The sequence below is a fragment of the Crotalus tigris genome, unplaced genomic scaffold, assembly GCF_016545835.1.
Source record: "Crotalus tigris isolate CLP2741 ecotype Arizona unplaced genomic scaffold, ASM1654583v1 scf7180000020347.5012614909:4044961, whole genome shotgun sequence".
Lineage (NCBI taxonomy): Eukaryota > Metazoa > Chordata > Lepidosauria > Squamata > Viperidae > Crotalus > Crotalus tigris.
The window spans coordinates 2,546,379-2,569,146 of record NW_024097978.1 but is presented as its reverse complement, the minus strand read 5'-3'; the positions used below and the strand labels follow the sequence as shown (position 1 = coordinate 2,569,146).

Genomic DNA, 22,768 nt, shown 5'->3' with positions numbered 1-22,768 from the left:
GTCACTTGCAACCTTCCCTGCCAGCTTCCCAAGAAAATCAATGGGGAAGCTTGCAGGGAAGATATGGGGTAAGACTCTTGTACTCACACAATATCAACTTTAGAATGAGCATGGCTGCAGCCATTTTTTCCTTCTCATTCCTAATTGCCACATAGCACAGAGGGAGGGAGGGTTTGCCAGGTGTTGCACTAGACTTTCTCTCTGTTGCTTCTCTTATGGGAACCAAGGTCATCGGCTGCTCCCGAGACTGCAGGCTGGGCATTTCATGAAAAGCTCACCAACAAGCTGAATGGGGAAATGTACTTGCTTGCATAGTTTTAGGGGTGGGATTTCTTAACTTTGTATTGGGGAATTGCTATGCATCTCTTCAGACTTGGTTTCACTTTTGAAGTACCGATACGCTGTATCAATAAACATGTTCTTTGAGGAATTTGCAAGCCTCGGAGTTCTGCTTTATTTGTCTCTGTCGATCAGAACCATGACACACAGACTACACTAGCCCCTCTGTGCACATGTTGCACTGGCCATTAGTACATCGCCATGCACCCTTGCACATCCTTCCTTAGTTGTACCTTCCTTTCACCCTTGGATATTCTCCTCAACCCTCTCCATGCATGCCTTGTACCCTTGCCCATGCACCCTCTACCACCTGGCAGCAGCCACTTATCTTCCTGCGGCCTGTTTGTAAGCCATCTGGGGCTTGCAACTTCCTGCTGGCTTCCTCACTGACTTGGTTGTGGGAAACTGTCAGGAAGTGCCTTCATCTAATGGGATTCAGTTAACCTTGACATGGACACTGGGATTGCAGGGATTACCATCGCTAAGCGATGCAGTCATACTTTATGACCACATTGCTTAGTGATGGAAATTTTGGTCCCAATTGTTTTCATAAGTAGAGGACTGCCTGTAATGGCTACAAAGCTGAAAGAAGAGCTGAGTAGAAAATTGTATGTGGTGGGGTTCCTTCTTATAAGGGTGTAATGAAGGCACATCTTCCTTCTCCCTCCTGTGAAAAGAGATACACTAGGACTTTTGGAATGAGAATCCACACATCTGGGCTCTGGAATAACCCATAGCCGTAGTCTTTTCTTCTGGAGGCTCCTGAAACTTTGCTCCACTCTGCAGTGTATGACCAAGCAATACAGAAGAGGAAAGTAGAGTCTTAGCTTTCTTTCCTTTTTTTGGCAATATGAGAAAAGATGGCAAGCTGCAGGACCCTAATTCTGCAGGACCCTAATTCTGAACAGAGCAAGTGTATGTGTGTGTTTGTGTGCGTGCAATAGATATGGTTCTTGTCTTCCTGTGATGTGACTTAGAGAGGCCCTTAGTTAGCCAAGGATGGCCACAATTCTCATTATCATAGGTATTTGAAGACAATTATTTGGGTATCCTGGTGCCCTCATTAGGCCTATCCTAAATCATTGGGAGGGTCTGTACTTCAAAATCTAGCTGATTGCCTAACTTTGCTGGGCCTTTGGCAGTTTGGGGCCTGCTTCCTATTTGTGTAGACTCCCCCAAAGCTAAAACCCAGTTTTCAGGACGCTCTCCTGGCCATCTGACAGCAGCATCAGGAGCTGCAGAAAGCTCAAACAAGCTGCAGCTCAAGAAAGAGTTTCCACATAGGTGCTGTCTGCACCTGGACAAGTCAGGACCTGAAGTCAATGAGGCAGTGGCAGAGTAGGAAGGAGCTGGAGGAACATCAGGCAGTCGTATTCACTGGGCTGTGGGTGCCATACCAAGACGTCAAGTTTAATTCTGCGGATAGTTTTTGCTTAGTCTATATAATTTTGGGTCTTTTTGCTTTTCTGGGTTGTCTTATTTTCTTTTTGATTTATGTATTAATTGCTTAGTTCTTTTTCATAAACTATTCTAAAATATGATTGGAAGGTGTGATAATAATACTTGAGCTAAATAAGTCAGCTCATTCCCAACTGGAACCCAGAGAACTTCTCTCTTACTGGTGCAGCAGGAGGAAGCTCAAGAGACTAACCTGCACTGAGAATTGTGCCTGGATGCCTAGCAATGGCCAGTGAAAGATGCACAAAATATACACAAGGATTCATTAACATTTGAAAAGGAAGCCTGAACACTGATTAAGTAGATGTGATATGGAAACAGATTGTGGACACCTCAAGAACAATATATACGATAAGGCCCAAGACAAAGATTGTTGGGAGAAAATACAAACCTTCCTGACAGGTAGCTGCCACCTCAGAAGAAAGGCAAGGATCATGCTCACAAGGGAAGGATTATATCTAACGATTTAGGTTCTATGATTGAAAACTGCTCAACAAACTGGATAGGAGACATAGGAAAGAAACAAGCATTCTTAAAAACAGCTACTACTATGGTATCCAAATATTAGCAGATGTGACATTTAATTGTAACTTAGTAGCTGGTGCATTGGGTTAACAAGTTCAAATGTACTGCTAAAGAGAACAGATTCTGGGGACAGCAGGAAGAAACAAAAAGGGGATACATTACTGTATTGTTATTTTTAGTTTATTTGGGGTCATCCATAGAACATTATTTGTATCAAAAATGACAGTGAATTATTTGTTTGCTATGTTTTTGTCTAAGACTAATCTTCCCCAGTGATTCGAGTTCCCTATGCAGCTGCAAATGACCACTTGGGGCTTTGCCTGTATTATTTGCTGCACAAGTGGAATAAAGAAGCTATTACACATGATTGAAACCAGAAATATTTCCAATAATGGAAAGCCTGCCACCTTCTGGTAGAACCGAGAAACAATACTTTGTGAATCCACAGAGTTTTAAGTGATTTGGAGAATAGGTCAACCCCGTTCTCTGTGACAGACTCTAAAATTGTGGAAAATGGCTATCCTGTCACCCCAGTCCTTCTCTTTGTTAGACTAGACATACTTATTTCCCTCAATTGTTTGTCATATGGTTTAGCCTCCAGGCATTATCATCTTTGTGGTTTTTCTCTGCTATCTTTCTAGGGTCTCATCATCTTTTTTGTATTGCAAGATAATAGCTCTCTGGAGGGTGTAGTTATTTACGTGAGAAAAGATCTATCGGCTAAATTAATTGATGCTGATTTACAAGGAAGATATGTTATTATTGATTTAGTACTACATGGCAAGAAATTTCTTATTATTGGACTATATGCCCCTAATCAACAACAAAAACAGTTTTACAAGTTGTTACACCAGAAATTAACTCAATTGGATTATAAATCTGTTATTATGATGGATAATTGGAATGGAGTTTTAGATTCAAGCAAGGACAGGAAAGGATATTCTAAATCCTCCAATCATGCTAAATTACCTAAAGTTTTTTTTCGATTTGAAGGATGATTTGGAACTTAGAGACATTTGGTGAGAACGGAATACGGAGGACAGAGACTTTACTTTTTTTTCAGACAGACATCAATCGTTTTCTAGAATTGACTTTTTTCTAATTACTACTGATCTTTTTTCTAGGGTTAAGAATGTTAAGATTTTTCCTAGGATATTGTCGGATCATAGTCCTGTATGGTTGGAGTTATCTGCTGAAGAAGGGAATAGAAGATCTTGGAGGCTGAATGAGAATTTATTTAGATATGAGGGGATCTCACAGAAATGTAGAGAATATTTGAAGGAATTTTTTGTTTTGAACATGCATAAGGGTACTTCGACGGCAATGGTTTGGGATGCTAGTAAAGCCTATATGAGAGGAGTTCTGATTCATATGAATAATGCGCATAGGTGTAAACAGGTGCAAAAACGTAAAGAATTGGAAGAAGAGATTAAATTGAAAGAGAAGGCTTTTATTTTGAACCCATTGGATAATAGGTTAAAGGTTTCTATAAATATGCTTAAGGAGCAATTCAATATGTTATTGGCTGATCAGATTGCAACTAACTTACATTATATGAAGCATAATACATTTTGTAATGTAAATAAGCCTGGTAGGTGGTTGGCTTATCAATTACAGAAGAAACAGAAGTCAAGGATTATAGAGAAAATAGATTATAAAGGTAAAGAGGTTTATCAACAAAATTTGATTAAAAGGAGTTTTTTAGATTTTTATACAAAGTTATATGCTAGTGAAAATATACAAGCTTTAGATATAGATACGTACCTACAAGCAGCACATTTTCCTAGACCAGTGGTTCTCAACCTGTGGGTCGGGACCCCATTTGGGGTCGAACGACCATTTCATGGGGGTCGCCAAACAACGCAGTCCACCATTTTTTCCCCCTTTTCCTTAGCTGTGCTACTCCCTTTTATTCTACTGGCTTTTGAAAGCCAATAGAATAGACTCTCTTGAATAGAGTCTAATTCTATTGGCTTTCAAAAGCCAATAGGAATTGTCCAGGCTGTCTCTGCCCTGTTGAGCCCGCCAAAATCCCATTCTGCAAACGGTGCTGCACCAGTTGAGTAGTCCTCAACTTACGACTGGTTGAGTAGTCCTCGACTTATGACCGGTTGGGGGTCATGGCATTAAAAAGGTTGAGAACCACTGTCCTAGACTTTCAAATGAACAATGAAATGAGATGAATTGTTTAATTACTTCTGAGGAAATTATTTGGGCAATTAAACAGTTAAAAGTGGGTAAGGCTCCTGGTACAGATGGATTAACAGCAATTTATTATAAAATGCTATCTGAAGAAATAATAGAACCATTAAAGGAACTTTTTAATAGTATTTTGTCGGGAGCAGAGGTACCTCCATCTTGGAGAAAGGCTTTTATATCGTTGATCCCAAAGAAGGATCAAGATCTTACTAAGCCTAAGAATTATAGACCTATATCTCTTTTGAACACAGATTATAAGATTTTCTCGAAAATACTGGCAAATAGATTAATGTATGTTTCGAAACAAGTGATTCACAGTGATCAATCTGGATTTATAACTGGAAGATATATGAAATATAATGTAAGACAAATTGTTAATTTAATTGAGTATTTGGATAAGAATAATCAGATTCCTGCAGCTTTAATATTTTTAGATGCTGAAAAAGCTTTCGATCAGTTAAATTGGCAATTTTTATTGAGAGTTGTAGAGAAAATGAATTTTGGGGATAATTTTTTATATGCTCTCAAGGCTATATATCAACAACAATCGGCCCAAATTATAATTAATGGGGGTTTAAGAGAGGCATTTCAAATTGAAAAGGGTACAAGCCCATTATCCCCATTATTTGTTTTAACAATGGAAATTTTATTAATTAAAATTTGTGAATCAACTATAATAAAGGGAATAAAAATAAATAAGAATGATTATAGGTTGAGAGCTTTTGCTGATGATCTGGTGGTGACATTATCTCAACCGACTCAGTCGGTTATGGATTTAGTAGAAATTATAACCCAGTAAGGGAAAGTTTCTGGTTTTAAGGTAAATAATAATAAGACTAAAGTATTATCGAAAAATATGACTATGAAAGAAAAGGAAGTATTAGCTAAGTTGACAGGTTTTGAAATAGTGAAAAAGGTTAAATATTTCAGAATATATATTACAGCTTCTAACGTAAAATTGTATAAAAATAATTATGAGACATTATGGGTAAAAGTGCAAAAGGACTTAAATGATTGGAAAAAACTACAATTATCTTTGTTGGGGAGAATTTCAGCGATTAAAATGAACGTTCTACCAAAGTTTCTTTTTCTGTTTCAAATGATACCTATTTTGAGAAAAAAGATGCCAACTTAGATGAATGGCAGAAGGGTATTAACAAATTTATTTTGGGGGGGGGGGAACCAAGAGTTAAGTTTAAGATTATACAAGATGTACGGGAAAGAGGAGGATTTAAGGCGCCTAATCTGAAATTATATTATGATGTGGTGGCTTTAACATTGATTAGTGATTGGCTTAACTTAACAAATAAAGATATACTTTCTCTTGAGGGATGGGATTTATTATATGGATGGCACGCATACTTAATTTATAATAAAAAAGTGGATCAGGTTTTTAAATCCTGTATCTTAAGAATTGCCTTATTGCGTGTCTGGAAGAAGTATTATCATAGGTTAAACTATAAAATACCAATTTGGGGGATTCCTGGACACGCGACAGAGGGCGTATCTAAGGGCGTGAACTTGGATAGGATTTCTTATAAGGAATTACTTAGATTGGTAGGGAAGGATTGGCAATTAAAATCTTTAGATGAGTTAACACAAGAAAATATTGTATACTCTTGGTTTCAGTACAATCAATTGTTGGTCACGTGGAGTTTAGATCAAAAGGTTGGTATTACTTTAGGGGATGAGAATTTGATAAAACAGATTAAAGATCAAAATCGAGCCCATATAAAGAGAATTTATAATGTTTTAATAGAATTGGATTATGAAATGGACTTAGTTAAAGATTGTATGGTAAAATGGGCTCAAAATATTCAAGAACCGATTTTATTGGATACATGGGAGGTAATTTGGGTTAGAAATGTAAAATTTACTCAGGCTCAAAACTTAAGAGAAAATGTTTATAAAATGTTTTATAGGTGGCATTTGGACCCCCAAAAGCTGTCCTGTATGTATCCTAATTTACAGCCTAAGTGCTGGAGATGTGGTTGTTTGGATGCAACCTATTTTCATATTTGGTGGACTTGTAGAAATATGAAAGCTTTTTGAATTAAGATTTGGTGGAACATTCAAAATATTTTTAAAAGAAGGATAAAGTTTACACCACAATTATTTTTGTTAGGTGTTATTGTAGATTATGATGCTAAAGAAACTAATTTGATGTTGAATCTTATAACAGCTGCAAGGTTATTGGTTGGGCAATATTGAAAGAAAGATTCTTTGCCTACTATAGAAGAATGGATGCTTTAGGTATCAAATTTAGCAGAAATGGCAAAAATTTCTGCTTATTTAAAGGATTATTCACAAGAAAGATATATTTCGGTTTGGAGAAGATGGATAGATTATATTCAGAATAAATATGGGACTAAAAAGTATTATCTAGTTTTTGAGTAAATTTTGATTTTTATTAATAGTGGTTTATACTGTTATCTTTGTTTCTAATTTGTTTGTATTTACTTCGAAAGGGAGTTAAAGTATGTTATGGATTTGGTTATTTGTATAGTTGGGTAATTTTATTTAGAATTTGATTGTTTATTTGTAACCCTGTAATCAGATCTGGGAAGTGAGGGAGGGGGGAGGGTTTTTGGGATATATATTGTATAAAACTTGTATAAAACTTTTTAATAAAAAAATAGCTCTCTAGTTCTATGTAATAAATGATAATTGGGAAAATTAAAATTAAAATATCCATTTTCATATAAAAAATTTAGCAGAATATAGTTCTAATAAAGAGATGCAAGATCAAAATCTTGCAAACATGTTTCCCATTGAAATGACAAGATCTAAAATAAAAAGGCAATTATATGTACTGATCTTTATTTACCTACCTTTGAACTGAAGTGCCGGCCAATTGTTAAGTCAGATCAATAATTAAATAGTAGAACTATGCTAAGGTGACCAACTTTTTTACAACAAAAAGGAGGACACGAATAAATTTAAGAAAAAAATATCGTAAATAAAAGAAACGTATTTATTGCAACAATAATACAGAATACACTACAATATGATAAATGCATAATAAAAAACATTTGTAACAATAACATTTTATATTGTAATTATGCTTACATGCCTATTAATTATTTAAATGAGTACTTTTCCATTGAATGAATATTTTTTGTCAATGTATCATCTTCTAACAATATATTGGAAATATCTGAACAAGAAATATCCTTCATATTGAATTTTACGGCAAGTGCTGCAGCTAGAGTATCAATATTCAATCTTGATTTCTCACTTGTCCAAAAATCTACACGGCTGGACTGCGCGGGGGTGGGCGGCGGAGGTAGGTGTTGTGAGCCAGGCGCTCCAGGATGGCCATGTAGATGCGCAGGATGAGGTGGTGGCAGCGCAGGTCAGCACTGCGTAGACCACCAGCTGGCGCAGCCCATGGAAGGTCAACTGCTGCCCTGCCGTGGAGAGCCGGCCTTACGGCTCGCAAAGCACCAACCGCGCCAGCTCCGGCCCTGCAGCCGCTCCCCAGCACTACCGCCCCCCCTGCCCATCCCCATAGAGCTGGCCCCGCAGCTTGCAAAGCACCAGCCGTGCCGGCTCTGGCCCTGCAGCCGCCCCCCAGCTGCTGGGGGGCGGCGGCTGCAGGGCAGGAGCCGGCGCGGCTGATGCTTTGCAAGCCGCGGGGCCGGCTCTACGGGGATGCGCAGGGTGGATGGTGGTGCTGGGGCAGCACCACCGTCCACCCTGCGCATCCCGGTAGAGCCGCCCCCGCGGCTTGCAAAGCACCAACTGCGCCGGCTCTGGCCCTGCAGCCGCCCCCAGCTGCTGGGGGGGGGGCGGCTGCAGGGCAGGAGCCGGCGTGGCTGGTGCTTTGCAAGCCGCAGGGCCGGCTCTATGGGGATGTGCAGGGTGGATGGTGGTGCTGGGGCAGCACCACATCCACCCTGCGCATCCCGGTAGAGCCGGCCCCGCGGCTTGCAAAGCACCAGCCGCGCCGGCTCCGGCCCTGCAGCCACCCCCCCAGCACCACCGCCCCCCCCCAGTCGCCCCCAGCACCACCGCCCCCCCTGCCCATCTGCATAGAGCCGGCCCCGCGGCTTGCAAAGCACCAGCCGTGCCTGCTCTGGTCCTGCAGCCACCCCCCCCCAGCCGCCCCCCAGCACCACCGCCTACCCTGTGTATCCCTGCGTAGAACCGAACAGGGAAGATCAAGTGAAACTTACCGCTCCAGTCTCCTCCAGCTATCTTTGGAACTAAGAAGTAGGAGATCGTGTAGTTGGGTAGCAGTGAGGGGTGCAAGTTCCTGCAACTTGCACATGCAAAGTTTGCCGCCCGGGTGTTTTGGCATGCTCAGCAGCAATTCCTATTGGCTTTCGAAAGCCAATAGGGGGCGTAGATGCAAAAGTTGAAAAAAAAAAAAAAAGGTCCCGGAACGCCTTCTGAGCGTTCTATGAGGAAACAAAAGCCCTGCAGATTAGTCGTCAAAAAGAGGACATTTAGGAGGACATTTTCGAGAGAGGACAGAACTCCCAAAAGGAGGACTGTCCTCCCAAAAGGAGGACGGTATATGGAAAAGGAGGACATTTAGGAGGACACTTTTCAAGGGAGGACAGAACTCAAAAAAGGAGGACTGTCCTTCCAAAAGGAGGACGGTTGGTCACCTTAACTATGCAGCTCTACAGCATTATGCAATCATATCTCCAGCCATTCTTTTTGGCTAACATCAGTTAAGAGGCACTGCTTGCCCCAAGGGCTTTTTGGAAAAACGTGTTTCTAGCAGCCTTCTGAAATCAGGACAGAGAAGGGAACCGCCTACCTTGATGCAGGATAGGTGGGGGATCATTCCTGAGTTGAGAAGTTGCAACTGAGAAGGCCTGTCCCTTTTAACATGAAGGTGAGGGGAAGAGAGCTGGCAGCTACAGCAGGCAGGTATCAGGGGACAGATTCTTCTCAGGACAAATGGCTCCAAAGTAGCACCGTCCTTAACTAGTAAGGAAGAAAGCTTCAAAAATAGATTTCCAAGGACAGAACAGCTCAAATAAGAAGGCTTATTGTAGAAAAACTACGGGCTGCAACTAAGGAATCTAGCTATGAATCAAATGTAGGCCTTATATACAATGAACTCAACATTTAAAAACTATTTTAGCTCCTTCTCCTTCCTGACCATTCAACTATGAGTTTTAGTCCTGCCTTAGGCATGAAAGCCAGTTGAGTGACTTTGGGCCAATCACTCTTTCAGACCACCCCACCTCACAGAGCTGTTGTTGTGAAAAACTAGAAGGAGTGAGGAGTAAGGAGTTTTATGTATGTATGCCACCTTGAGTTATTTATAAAAATGATAAACGTAGGATAAAAACAAACATACTATTTGTCAGTGGTGCGGCTGAATAACCCATAACTGTAGATTGAATCTAGCCCCTAATGGCCTCATGCAGGGACTTCCCTTCACTTGCCAGGAACTCTCTCCCTGCCTACCACTGCCCACCAAAAGAGCTGAACTCCACTATTCACAGTGCAGCACCGAACTTATCTCCTCCTCAGAATAACAGAATTGGAAGTGACCTTGGAGGTCTTCTAGTCCAACCCCCTGCTCAGACAGGAAACCCTATACCGGGGTCTTCAAACTTGGCCCTTTTATGACTTGTGGACTTCAATTCCCAGAATTCCTCAGCCAGCTTTGCTTTGAGGAATTCTGGGAGTTGAAGTCTACAAGTCATAAAAGGACCAAGTTTGAAGACCCCTGCCCTGTACCATTTCAGACAAATGGCTGTCCAATCTCTTCTTAAGAACTTCCAGTGTTGAAGCATTCACTCTTATTTGTGGAAACCCCTGAGATACTGGAACACTGTTATCATGTCAACCCCAGTTCTTTTTTTCATTAAGCTAGACATACCTAATTCTAGCACTGTTCTTTATAGGTTTTAGCCTTCAGTCCCCTAATCATTTTTGTTGCTCTTCTCTGCCCTCTTTCTAGAGTCTCAACATATTTTTTACATCGTGGAGATCAAAACTGGATGCAGTATTCTGTGGGGAAAAAAGCATGCGCAGCAAACTGCCATGCTTTCCCCCCCACAAACCTCATAACCTTTTGATACCCTTTTTCCTAATGAAGCAGCCAGAAGGTCACCCCTTTTTGACTTAATACCTTACCTACCTAAATAAATAATATGCTTAAGTTCCCTCTTAACTCTTCCTGCCTCTGTTAGTTCTTTCTCCTTCTGATCTATCTGTATTTGTCTTTACCTGGTCTCTGAACAGGTAATATGTTACTAGAAAATAGTTGCTTATATGAAGGAATTTTCCAATAAAGAAACTTTATGTCAGCATCTAAAGGTTAAACTTATGAATGTAAAATGTCAGCATTTAATGTAAAAGCCTATGTATGTAAAAAGTATATAAGAAGCAATAAACTCAGAGTTTGTCAAGCTGTGTCCTGCAGCTTCAAACCTCTGCTCAAGAAATGCCTGAGTCTTTTTCTTAGCATCATTACAGTATTCCAAGTGTGGTTTTACCAAGGCATTGTAAAGTGGTATTAACACTTCACGTGATCTTGATTCTATCCCTTTGTTAATGCACCCTAGAACTGTATTGGCTTTTTTGGCAATTGCAGCACACTGCTGGCTCATATTTAAGTGATTGTCTACTAAGACTCCCTCTCACAGTTACTACTACTGAGTCAGGTACCACTATACCTGTGGTGGCGAACCTATGGCATGCGTGCCACAGATGGCACACAGAGCCATCCCTATGGGCATGTGCACAATCGCCCTGGAGGGAGGCGGGGCCAGACTGCTCCCTTCCGCCTCTCCATATGTGCCTGCGCTCTCAGCTCTTTTTCTCTCTGCACTGAGAGCCAGGGAGCAACTGCAAGAGCTGGGCAGATCCGGGCTGGATGGTGGAGGCAGCTGCCAGCACAAGTCCAGGTAAGCCTCTGGAGCAATTTTTGCGGCGCCCCAGTGGCCCGATCCGGGCTCCAGAGGCCTGGGAAAGGCCTCTGCTGCCTGGACTGGCCATGGGGAGGGCATGAAATCCCCCACCCGCTGTGCGGATCGCCCTGCCACTGCCACCTTTCCCCAATAGCCACATAGATCATGCTGCCACTGCTGTTTTCCCCGCCACATGGATCGTATGCTGCCGCCCCCACCCACTGTGCGAATTGCACTGCCACTGCTGCCATTCTTCCCACCTGCTGTGCAGATCGCGCTGCCACCATTCCCCCCCACCCGCCACATTTTCCAGGCCTCTGGCGCCTGGATTGGGCTGCTGGTGCACTGTAAAATTGCCCCGGGGCCATGGATGCGAGCTCCAGAGGCTTCAAAAATGCTTCTGCCGCCCGGATCGGCCATGGGGGGGGGGAGCAAAATCACTCTGCAGCCCTAGATCCAGGCAGCAGAAGCATTTTACAGGCCTCCAGCACCCGGATCGGGCCGCTGGAGCACTGTAAAATTGCCCTGCAGCCATGGATGCTAACTCCAGAGGCTTTGAAAATGCTTCTGCCGCCCGGATCGGCAGAGAGAAAGAGAGATTGAGCCAGCAGGGAAGCAGAAGTTGGGGAAAGGAAAACGTTGCAGAGTAAGCAAACTTACAAAAAGGCTATCTCTCACTCTGTTCACACACGCACACTTCCCCCACCCCCTTCAATATCATCTCTTCCCCCATCCCCTTCAATATAGTCTCTTCTCTCCCCTTCAGCAGGACCCAGGCAATGCCTATCGCAGCTCTAGTTGAATCTCTGCGTGAAGACTGCACGAGGCTGCCTGCTCCCCTCAATCAGCTGGAGCTGCTCGTGCTGATCCTGGGCTCTCAGCAGGATCCAGGGAACATGCAGTTCCAGCTGACTTTCCCACAAGCCTGTGCAGCGCTGCTGCCGCTTCACCTCATCCACTTTTCCACTTTTTTAAAACATTTTTTTACAGTGCTGTTCAACCCATCGTATGCGTACCACCGGTTGAAAAGTGGGCCATCCTGTCCGGCACCTGATGATAAATAAGTGGGATTTGGGTTGCAGTTTGGGCACTCGGTCTCTAAAAGGTTCGTCATCACTGACATATATGTTTAGTGCTTGACATAGCCAATTTTTTTGACTAGTGCTTTTAATAGGATTTCTTGGCCACTCAAAATAACAATATTGAGTCATGGTACCTTTACTCTTATTCAAGGTGTATTTTCCAGATGATTCCATCCCATCCTGCTAGCATTTAAAACAATACTTTATCATATTTTTACCTTGAGTATATAGTTTATCTTGCCAACCTTTGCCCTAAGGGACTTTTCAGGGGATGCCTTATCCCCTTACTGGTCTTATTGACCATGACTGATTTTTCCCTGCCTATGAGACCCCCGACACACATAGTCAATCTATTTCTTTCTTCGTATGTACAGGATCCCAGATTGAGCCCAATACTTTTATATTCTATGCTCCTGCCTTCCCAGGTCTCACAAACATATCACTCCTACATGCCCAGGTGGGTCCACCCACACAGTACGAATTACCCACACTCAGGGTCCTTGACCGCCCAGGTAAGTTCTGCCCACACAGTACGGTTGCTTACCTGGGCCTGTGCACAGAGTTCTTCCAGTCAAAATATCTCCTCGCTTAATCCAGTTGGCAGTTCCTTTAAAGTTGTTTTGCTCCAACGGGTTAATTTGGGTAGACCTCAGGTGCTCCCATGTGGCTCAGATCTCCAGGCTGCTGAAATCAGCAGGGCATGCCTCCTGAATTCTGACCAGAGCCAGCCAAGGAATTCCTGAGATTTACAGCTTTCCCTATATGGGCCACAAAATTGTGAGGAATAAAAATTTCGACTCCAAGGGTGTTAGAAAACAAAATAAGTTTTATTAAAGCTTTTGCAGAAGCTGGTGTACTGTTCTATATGCAAATAAAGGGCCACACTGAATGAATTTCAGCATTGACTTTTATACCCTATCCTGCGCATATGCCATATCCTTCCAATTGAAACCCAGTTGAAAGATTTGAATTGGACACATGCTTTTCGACCACCTAGCAACCATTACAATTACCAAACCTCCAATTATTAGATCAAAAGCCCCTTTTGTTCCTGTCTTATCTCCCCTCCCTTTTCTGTGGCATGATTTGTAACATCCTGCTAACGAAGAGTGTAGTTTATCTATAAGGTGAACTGTTACCCAAACTGGATAATTGCAATTATAAAGGATTTATGTTTTTGGTTCATAGTTATACTTTAAAATACTAACTCTAGACAGTTTTTATAAAAAATAAACCTTATATAAATTGAATAATATGTTATGCATAAGCTATATGCCAGGGGTAGGCAACCTCGGCTCTTTTATGACTCACGGCTGAGTTATTATTGTTATGACTAACTGGACTCTCGTCCACCTTCCCCCTCCCAGCATCAACTAACTCTAAAAGCAAAAGAGTAAAATGGCTGCATTTCCATCTGTTGTCAAAGCAAGAACATCCGATGTTAGCAGCATTGACACAACTATTTTAACATGGCTTAAAGAATGGATAATGCCTAGAGATAAAAGACTACTGTACCTAGAGGGGCATGACCTGCAAATCGGTTGGCATGCCTTTCTGTGGTATGGAAAGAATAAAATACATAGATACTTTGAAAACCATCTTATAAGAAATGCACTTCTTTCAGAATGGGAAAGAACAAAAGAAAAAATTACATCGATACCCGAATGGCTTTCAACAGTGGAAGCTTTTGCTTACCTAAATTTAATTAACTACGATAAAGTTGTGACTTATAAAGATATTTTGGACAATGAAGGAAAATTGAAAGACAGACAAGAGTTACAAGAACAAGGTACTGATTTAGCATGGTGGCCATATCTGCGATTTTATAAAGAACAGAAGACTTTGATCAGATACTGTTAAAATAGATGAAAAGTTGATTAAGAAACTCTACAGATTTCTGTTAAACTTAAAGATGGCGGAAGAACAAGTAAAAGAAACAATGATAAAATGGGCAAAGAATTTTGGATATGATATAGAATTAGAAGATTGGCAAAAGTTATGGGAAAGAAATATTAAATTAACTAAAGCAGTGCCATATAAAGAAAACTTATATAAAATGTTTTACAGATGGCACATGACACCAGTGAGATTAGCAAAAATGTTTAAAAATACTTCAAACAACTGTTGGAAATGTAAACAGAGACCAGGTACTTATTATCATCTCTGGTGGACATGCCCGAAAGCAAAAAGATTTTGGGTTAAAATACATTTATGCTTGGAGAAAATGACTAAAAAACAAATAGACTCTAAACCAGAATTATCTGTTAGGAATAGTAGGAGCTAATTATGAGAAATATTGTAGATATCTAACACTACACATATTAACGGCAGCAAGAATAGTATTTGTCCAACACTGGAAAAATGAACTGATGAAGTATTAATTAAGAAAATTCTAGAGTGTGCAGAAATGGATAGATTGACTTTGAAGACAAAGGAGAAAGAAGACTCAGTGTACTTTAGAACATGGGAATTTTTTTTTTATTAAATTTTAAAAATTTTACAAAAACAAAACAACCCATCCCCAAACCTCCCCAACCCTCCCATTCCCTCCCTCGACCTTCCCAGAGCTGAACATAGGCTTAATTGAAATTTCTTCAAAAAATCTTAAAGAAAAATATAAACCAGGAATAAATCTAAATACTAAATACATTAATTAAACAAACTATAAGATAATTAACCATAATATATATATAAAAAAACATAAATACCAAGAGAGTAATACTTGAAAGAAAAAAGAATAAAGAAAAAGAAAAAGGAAAAAGATAATAGAAAGTATAATAAAAATAAAAGATAAAAATAAAAAAGGAAATAAAATCTATAAGATGTTTTAAATTTTAAATATAAGTTATTGAAAAACCAAATAATATTTTTTAATATCCAACTTATGTTGTATAAAATCTATCCATTTTTCCATACCGCAAAATACTTCTCCAGCGATTGATCCTTCAAGAAAGCCGAAATCTTTGCCATTTCCGCCAAATAAGAAACTTTAAAAAACCACTCTTGCAAAGTAGGCAAAGATTCCTTCTTCCAATATTGCCCTACTAACAACCTTGCGGCTGTAATTAAATTTAACATCAATGTGGTCTCTTTAGTATCACAATCAGTAACAATACCTAACAAAAACAATTGTGGGGTAAATTTTACCCTCCTTCTAAAAATTCTTTGAATATTCCACCATATCTTAATCCAAAAGGCTTTTATATTTTTACACGACCACCAAATATGATAGTAAGTAGCATCCAAGCAACCACATCTCCAACATTTGGGCTGTAAGTCAGGATACATACGAGACATTTTTTGTGGATCAAGGTGCCATCTATAAAACATTTTATAAAAATTCTCCCTTAAGTTCTGGGCTTGTGTAAATTTGACATTCCTCACCCAAATAATTTCCCAGGTATCTAGTAGAACTGGTTCACCAAAATTTTGTGCCCATTTAATCATACATTCTTTAATTAATTCTGCCTCTGAATCCAATTCTACTAGCACCCCATAAATTCTCTTGATATGAGTTCGTCTTTGGTCTTTTACTTGTTTAAGAAAATTTTTAATCTTCTCTAAGTAAACCCACATTATGATCTAACTTCCATCTATCCACTATTTGTCTATACTGAAACCATGAATATATAATATTTTCTTGTGCTAGATCTTCCAAAGATTTTAACTGCCAATTTTTACCATCCCATCTAAGTAGTTGTGCGTAAGAAACACCATCCATCTTGACTCCTCTCCTTATCCCCTCTATCGCATGCCAAGGTATAGCCCATAATGGGATTTTAAAATCACTTCTATAATATTTCCTCCAAACCCGAAATAAAGCAATCCTTATGAGATTTAAAAACCCTGTCAACTTTTTTATTAAAAATTAAATAGGCATGCCATCCAAAAAGTAAAACATGGGAAATTTTTTATCAATGGCTAGAAAAAATGAGTCAGAGAGAAATTATGTAATTTTGAATTTATATTAATAAGAAGGCTATTGAGTGATGAATTAACATATTGTTTATAATTAACTACCGTATATGCCGGCGTACAAGGCGACCCGGCGTATAAGACAACCCCCGTCTTTATCGCCAAGCCGCATTCCTAGAACGTCGTCTTATACACCGGAAACTACCAGTATTTCCGGCGTATAAGACGACTCGGCGTATAAGACGACCCCCGTCTTTGGCGCCGATTTCAGCCTTATACCCCGGCATTTATGGTATATCAATTATTGTTAGTTAAATACATGTACCCAGACATCATGCTGTTTGCTAAATATTGAAAATGTTATTTGGAAAAACCCCAACCCCAACCCCGGAACACAGGGGAACTACCAGAGGACTGGAAAAGAGCTGATGTAGTTCCCATCCTCAAAAAAGGAAAAAAAATGGATCAAGGAAATTACAGACCTATCAGCCTGACCTCAATACCTGGGAAGATCCTGGAAAAGATAATCAAACAACGAATCAACGAACACCTAGAGGCCAACAAAGTCATTACTAAAAGCCAACATGGGTTTGTCAAAAATAGATCATGCCAGACAAATCTTATTGCATTCTTTGACCAAGTGACAAAATTAGTGGATCAGAGGAATGCTGTGGACATAATTTACTTGGACTTCAGTAAGGCATTTGATAAAGTAGATCACAACCTACTACTTGATAAGATAGAAAAATGTGGCGTAGACAGAATCACCATCAGATGGATCCGTAGCTGGCTGACCGGCCGTACTCAGCGAGTGGTCCTCAATGGAACTGCATCTATATGGAGGGAAGTGTGTAGTGGGGTGCCCCAGGGCTCTGTTCTAGGCCCAGTACTCTTCAACAACTTCATCAACGATTTGAATGAAGGGATAGATGAGGAACTCATCAAATTTGCAGACAACATCAAGCTGGCAGGAATAGCCAACACTCCAGAAGACAGGCTTAAGATACAGAAGGATCTGGACAGACTTGAACACTGGGCACTAACTAACAAAATGAAATTCAATGGTGAAAAAAAGCAAGGTTCTACATTTAGGAAAGAAAAACCAAATGCACAAGTACAGCATAGGTGGCACCATGCTCAATAGTAGTAACTGTGAGAGGGACCTTGGAGTCCTAGTAGACAATCACCTAAATATGAGCCAGCAGTGTGCTGCAGCTGCCAAAAGGCCAACACAGTGCTAGGCTGCATTAACAGAGGGATAGAATCAAGATCACGTGAAGTATTAATACCACTCTTCAATGCCTTGGTAAGGCCACACTTGGAATACTGCATCCAGTTTTGGTCACCACGATGTAAAAAAGATGTTGAGACTCTAGAAAGAGTACAGAGAAGAGCAACAAAGATGATTAGGGGACTGGAGGCTAAAACATATAAGGAACGGTTGCGAGAAGTGGGTATGTCTAGTTTAACGAAGAGAAGGACAAGGGGGGACATGATAGCAGTATTCCAATATCTCAGGGGCTGCCATAAAGAAGAGGAATTAAGCTATTTTCCAAAGCACCTGAAGGCAGGACAAGAAGCAATGGGTGGAAACTAATCAAGGAGAGAAGCAACCTAGAACTAAGGAGAAACTTCCTGACAGTGAAAACAATTAATCAGTGGAACAGCCTGCCTCCAGAAGCAGTAAATGCTCCAACACTGGAAGTTTTTAAGAAGAGACTGGACAGCCATTTGTCCGAAATGGTGTAGGGTTTCCTGCTTGAGCAGGGGGTTGGACTAGATGACCTCCAAGATCCCTTCCAACTTTACTACTATTACTATTACTTAATCCCGATCCTACCTTACCCCTAACCCTATAAAAACTAATAAAATCTATACAAAAAGAGATAATTTTCTTAGATACTGTTTCTGATTGCCAGGCATTCCCTTGTTCCATCCAATCTTCCCCATATCATTGTAAAATATTCTGTTTCTATTCAGCCCTTTGCCTCTGTACCTGTGTGCCTATTTTTACCTACTTTCAAATTAGTCCATGGCCTTTGTTTCTTGTCTCTCATTTCTGTCTCTTGTTATATTGACAGTAAATGCCACGACATTTCAGCCTTGTCTGTCACTTTTCTTTCTCAACAGTAAATATAAAACTGAATTGTCTCTTGTTAATTGCCAATTGCTGCCCTAAAGAAGCATACAAACATGCACATTATACAGAAAAGGAAGGCAATTGATTGGCCCCTTTATCAGTTGAGAAAGAGGGTGATTTGCAAAATGTTGCATCGTGATGACAGGAACATAGGAGACACTACATCTTTGCAAGACCAAAATTATTATACACTATTAGCAGGATTCTGACTGCTATTGATGCGATAAGAAACTGTCTGGGCATAACAGGCATAGCAGAGGGCATAGTATCTGTACTTTGGTTCAAGTCTATTAGCTTGATATGCCATCTTTCTCCCAAATGCTGTACATGATACCTCTCAGATTATAACCTGAAAGGAGTACTTTTCCCCATATGTACTTACCTGCACCTTAAGATCTTCTAATGACGCTTTCCACCAAAGGAGGCCACTACAAGACAGAGTGTTTTTTCTCTGTGGGCATCCCATTTATGCAATGCTCGTCCCAACTGGTGCTCACAGTAGCACAATTTTGTATTTTATTTGATTTTGTTGTGTATGTTTCCAGGCATATTTTTAAGCATGTCTTATTGTAAACCATCCATAAAACTTCATTTTTTAAAATAATTTAAAACTTTTAAAAATTATATGATTACAAATCAATTTGAATAAGGGTGAGGGTTCAAACTCAGATTGGCTTGGAAATTAGGAGCATCCTCTCTTTGTTTTTTTATACAACATGGGATACATTGGATTTATTTATTTTTAAGCAAAACAAATACAAATCAGCAGTAACTTGCCCATCACTAGTGATTAAATATTTTTGAACATGGAATCCTATACTTTTAAGGCCAGATTTCTGTAACCAGAAATCTAATAACATTTAGATTTGAGCAAATCAGCCCAATTCAATTACAACAACTTTAGGTTTGATTTAAAAAAATGTTCACTCTTAGCATATAAGGGGGAAACATCAAAATGCCTGCAGCTGCTTCAATTTTAGCAGTTTCCCATACCTTTTTAGCAACAAGGAGAATAGACTCTTGGAAAATTCTAAGCCTGCAATTTCAATTGAATTCAGTGGTTTCCATACTACATTTCTGAAGTATTCCTTTCTGTATCCTTTTTAAAGCAAAAATAGTGGGATGACGACAACATAGGGCAGGATTATCTTTGCCAAATAGTCCAGCAAAGAGACTAAATTACATTGAACGAATGGATGACAACTGATAAAAATAATGATACAATATTCTGCCTTTGATCACTGGATTTCTGGAGCCCTAAGAGAGTTGGTAGAGCTGATTAGTTGGTATAGCAAACTTAGGGAGGAGCCCTCAGTAATGGCAGGACTTGATTGGGCCAATATTATACCTTGATGACAAAGAGAGATTATAGAGTAAGTGGTCACAGAGAAGGAAGCTGGTATTATATATAGACTTCTCATTTTCTATTCATAAATACAGCCATTTAGGCTGTTACCTCTTTGTATCAACTTGTCACCATTTCACTTACTGATGAAACTTAAACTTTGTTCATACAGAATTTTAAAAGGAGATTTGACTCAAGAGTCAATTCCTGACTGATTTGCCTTGCTTGCACTGGACACCCAGTGGTGTTTCCAGAACCAGCACAGAAATGTAATAATGCATTAGCATATCAGAGTATAAAATTAAGCTTATAACTAGGTGCTCAGAAAACTGGGAGGTGACGAAATGAATGAAGTCCAAACAATGTTAATATTTCCATCTCAGAGCAGGTCTAAGGGGGAGAAAGTTTAAGAAAATGACCTATGAAGTGGGCCAGTTAATATAACAGCACTCTGTTATTACACCATTACACCATTCAGCCTCTCATTGGGCAACTTTGCAAATTGTTTTAACAACCCTAGAAGCAGCAGAAAATATATCAAATCTGCAAAATGAATGCAGATGTGAATTGGGTTAAATGAATGCTTTTAATTAAAGCTTTGGCCAATCAGAACAAGGGGTAAAAACAGAAGTAACTGCACAGAGTTTCAAGTGGTATGTCCATTTGTGTAGAAAGACAGCTCTGAATAGATGGGGTAGCTAAAAACAGGATTTAAGGGGAGGAAAGTTCAGTAAAAGTGAGATAGCGGAAGTTATAGTTTTATTCCTCTGAACCTGAATTCACATAGTGTTCTGTACTGATGAGGCTGGCTCTACCAGACATATCCACAGCAAGCCAAGAATTTGTCAAAATAGTGATATGTGTGCCTTGATGTCATGATGCAAACTTCACCCATTATTTACTTGCAAAGAGAGTTTGTGTTGTAATATCATACCACACATTTTGTCATTTGTTCCTCATAGGCCCATGGTGGTGAACCTATGGCACGTGTGCTACAGATGGCACGCAGAACCCTCTCTGTGGGCATGTGCGCCATTGCCCCAGTCCTAGGCCTTCAGCTGGGTTTTATAAAACCTTTTCACTTTAGGCCTCTGTCGCTGTGTGCAAAAAAAAAAAGGTTCAATCAATCAATCAATTTCAATTTCTCTCGCAAAGTTGGAATTGATTGATTAACTTTTTAGTCCCACCCAGTCTACCATTACCACCGCAGCCCCGCCCACCCAATTGGCCACACCCACCCAATGAGCTATGCCCACTTGGCACCCGACGATACATAAGTGGGTTTTGGGTTGCAGTTTGGGCACTCGGTCCCTAAAAGGTTCGCTGTTACTGTCATAGGCCCTACTCAAGTGTGGTTCTTATTTCACCTTCATCCTTATTCAGCCTCTCCAAAGGAATACACTATATTACTCAGCCCATTTACGAAGTTAATGGTACCATCAAGTATATTTCATAAAGTATGTAAACTGAGGTAAAGTTTCTACATAAATCATTGATTTCAAGGATATATTCCACTATATTCTCATAAAGATTTCTATAGTCCTCTGATATTACACAAATACAAAAGTGCCAGATGTGGAAATACAATAGGTTGAAAAAAATCAAGGAGGATCTTTGGCAATAATTAAAAGTATATCTGAAAAATGTCATAGATCATGTTTGGTTCCCTTTTAACATCAATCATTTCAATTTACAAACTTCTCTTCTTTGCAACATTACCACACACTATAAAACCTGAACATTTATTACCAATTCTATATTATATACAGCATTAGATTTCACTGTAACATCTTGAATATCTGAAACCATTTTTTTCTATTCAATAGCTAATAATAGCTTTCCATGGTCAAATTTTCAGTACAGTAAAATAAAACCAAAGGGCAACAAACATGAAATTCACTTAACAAAAACAAAGTGCAAAGAAAATTCAAATATATACTGAAGATTTGGCTACATAACAGATGGATTGTCATTCAAAACTAAGAGTTCACTTGCATATTTCTTACTGTCCTAAATCAGTCAGCTCCATGTGTCAAGGGAGCCTCCTGGTGGCCGTAGTCTTCTATCACAATATGATAACTGAATTATATATTTTTTAAAAAAGCACAGTATCACATTGCTACTGTCACAATTGCATCTGCCATTTAAGTAAGATTTACCCAGCTTTTTCTCCATAAAGAGAGCATAATATTAGACAGGGATCCCTCACTTGATCATCTGAGTCTCTTCACTGGCATCATAGAATTCTTCATTGTCACTTTCAGTCCTGGATGAATCTTGATCAGACTAAAACAAAAGTAAGAGTTTGATCACAGGAATATTTCTTCAGCATGCTTTGGGTAAAATATTTAATAGGATCAATCTTGAGACTGCAATAACATTTTACCAATGTATGGATGGAAGACAGAAGTCTTTAGCAGGTTTACCTTCTCTTATTGTTTTTAGCATTCCAAATGCAATGGACATATTAAGAATAATTTACAAAGATTTTAAGGATTTAAAAAGTATTGAAATAGCATATATGAAAATACAGTAACTACTAGTGGAAATTATACGTGTATTCCAATAAATGTGTATTTTTTAATTTTATTATTCATAAAGAAAGCCGAGAGCCGAAGAATTAATGCTTCGAAATTGTGTTGGAGAAGACTGTTGAGAGTCCCTTGGACTGCAAGAAGATCAAATCAGCCAATCCTAAAGGAAAACAATCTTGATTGTTCCTTGGAAAGACAGATATTGAAGCGGAAGCTCAAATGCTTTGGCCACCAATTGAGAAGAGAGGAGTCACAGGAAAAGACCCTGATGTTAGGAAAGATTGAAGGCAAAAGGAGAAGAGTACGGCAGAGAATGAGATGAGTAGATAGTCTCATTGACCCAGTGGGCA

General features: G+C 39.7%; 1 protein-coding gene across 5 annotated transcripts in view; it reads right to left on the bottom strand.

Annotated features, from left to right (window-relative positions):
* Positions 1-21,302: 21,302 nt before the first annotated feature.
* The window catches only part of SLC22A15 (solute carrier family 22 member 15), a 48,806-nt gene continuing 47,340 nt past the window's right edge, over positions 21,303-22,768 (bottom strand). For all 5 annotated transcript variants that reach the window (XR_005559555.1, XM_039366520.1, XM_039366523.1 and 2 more), the window contains one exon: positions 21,303-22,170. Coding sequence is in view for 4 of the 5 variants with exons in the window: in XM_039366520.1 (XP_039222454.1) it covers positions 22,090-22,170 (81 nt within the window). In the remaining variant the exon portion in view is untranslated. The remainder of the gene's footprint in view (positions 22,171-22,768) is intronic.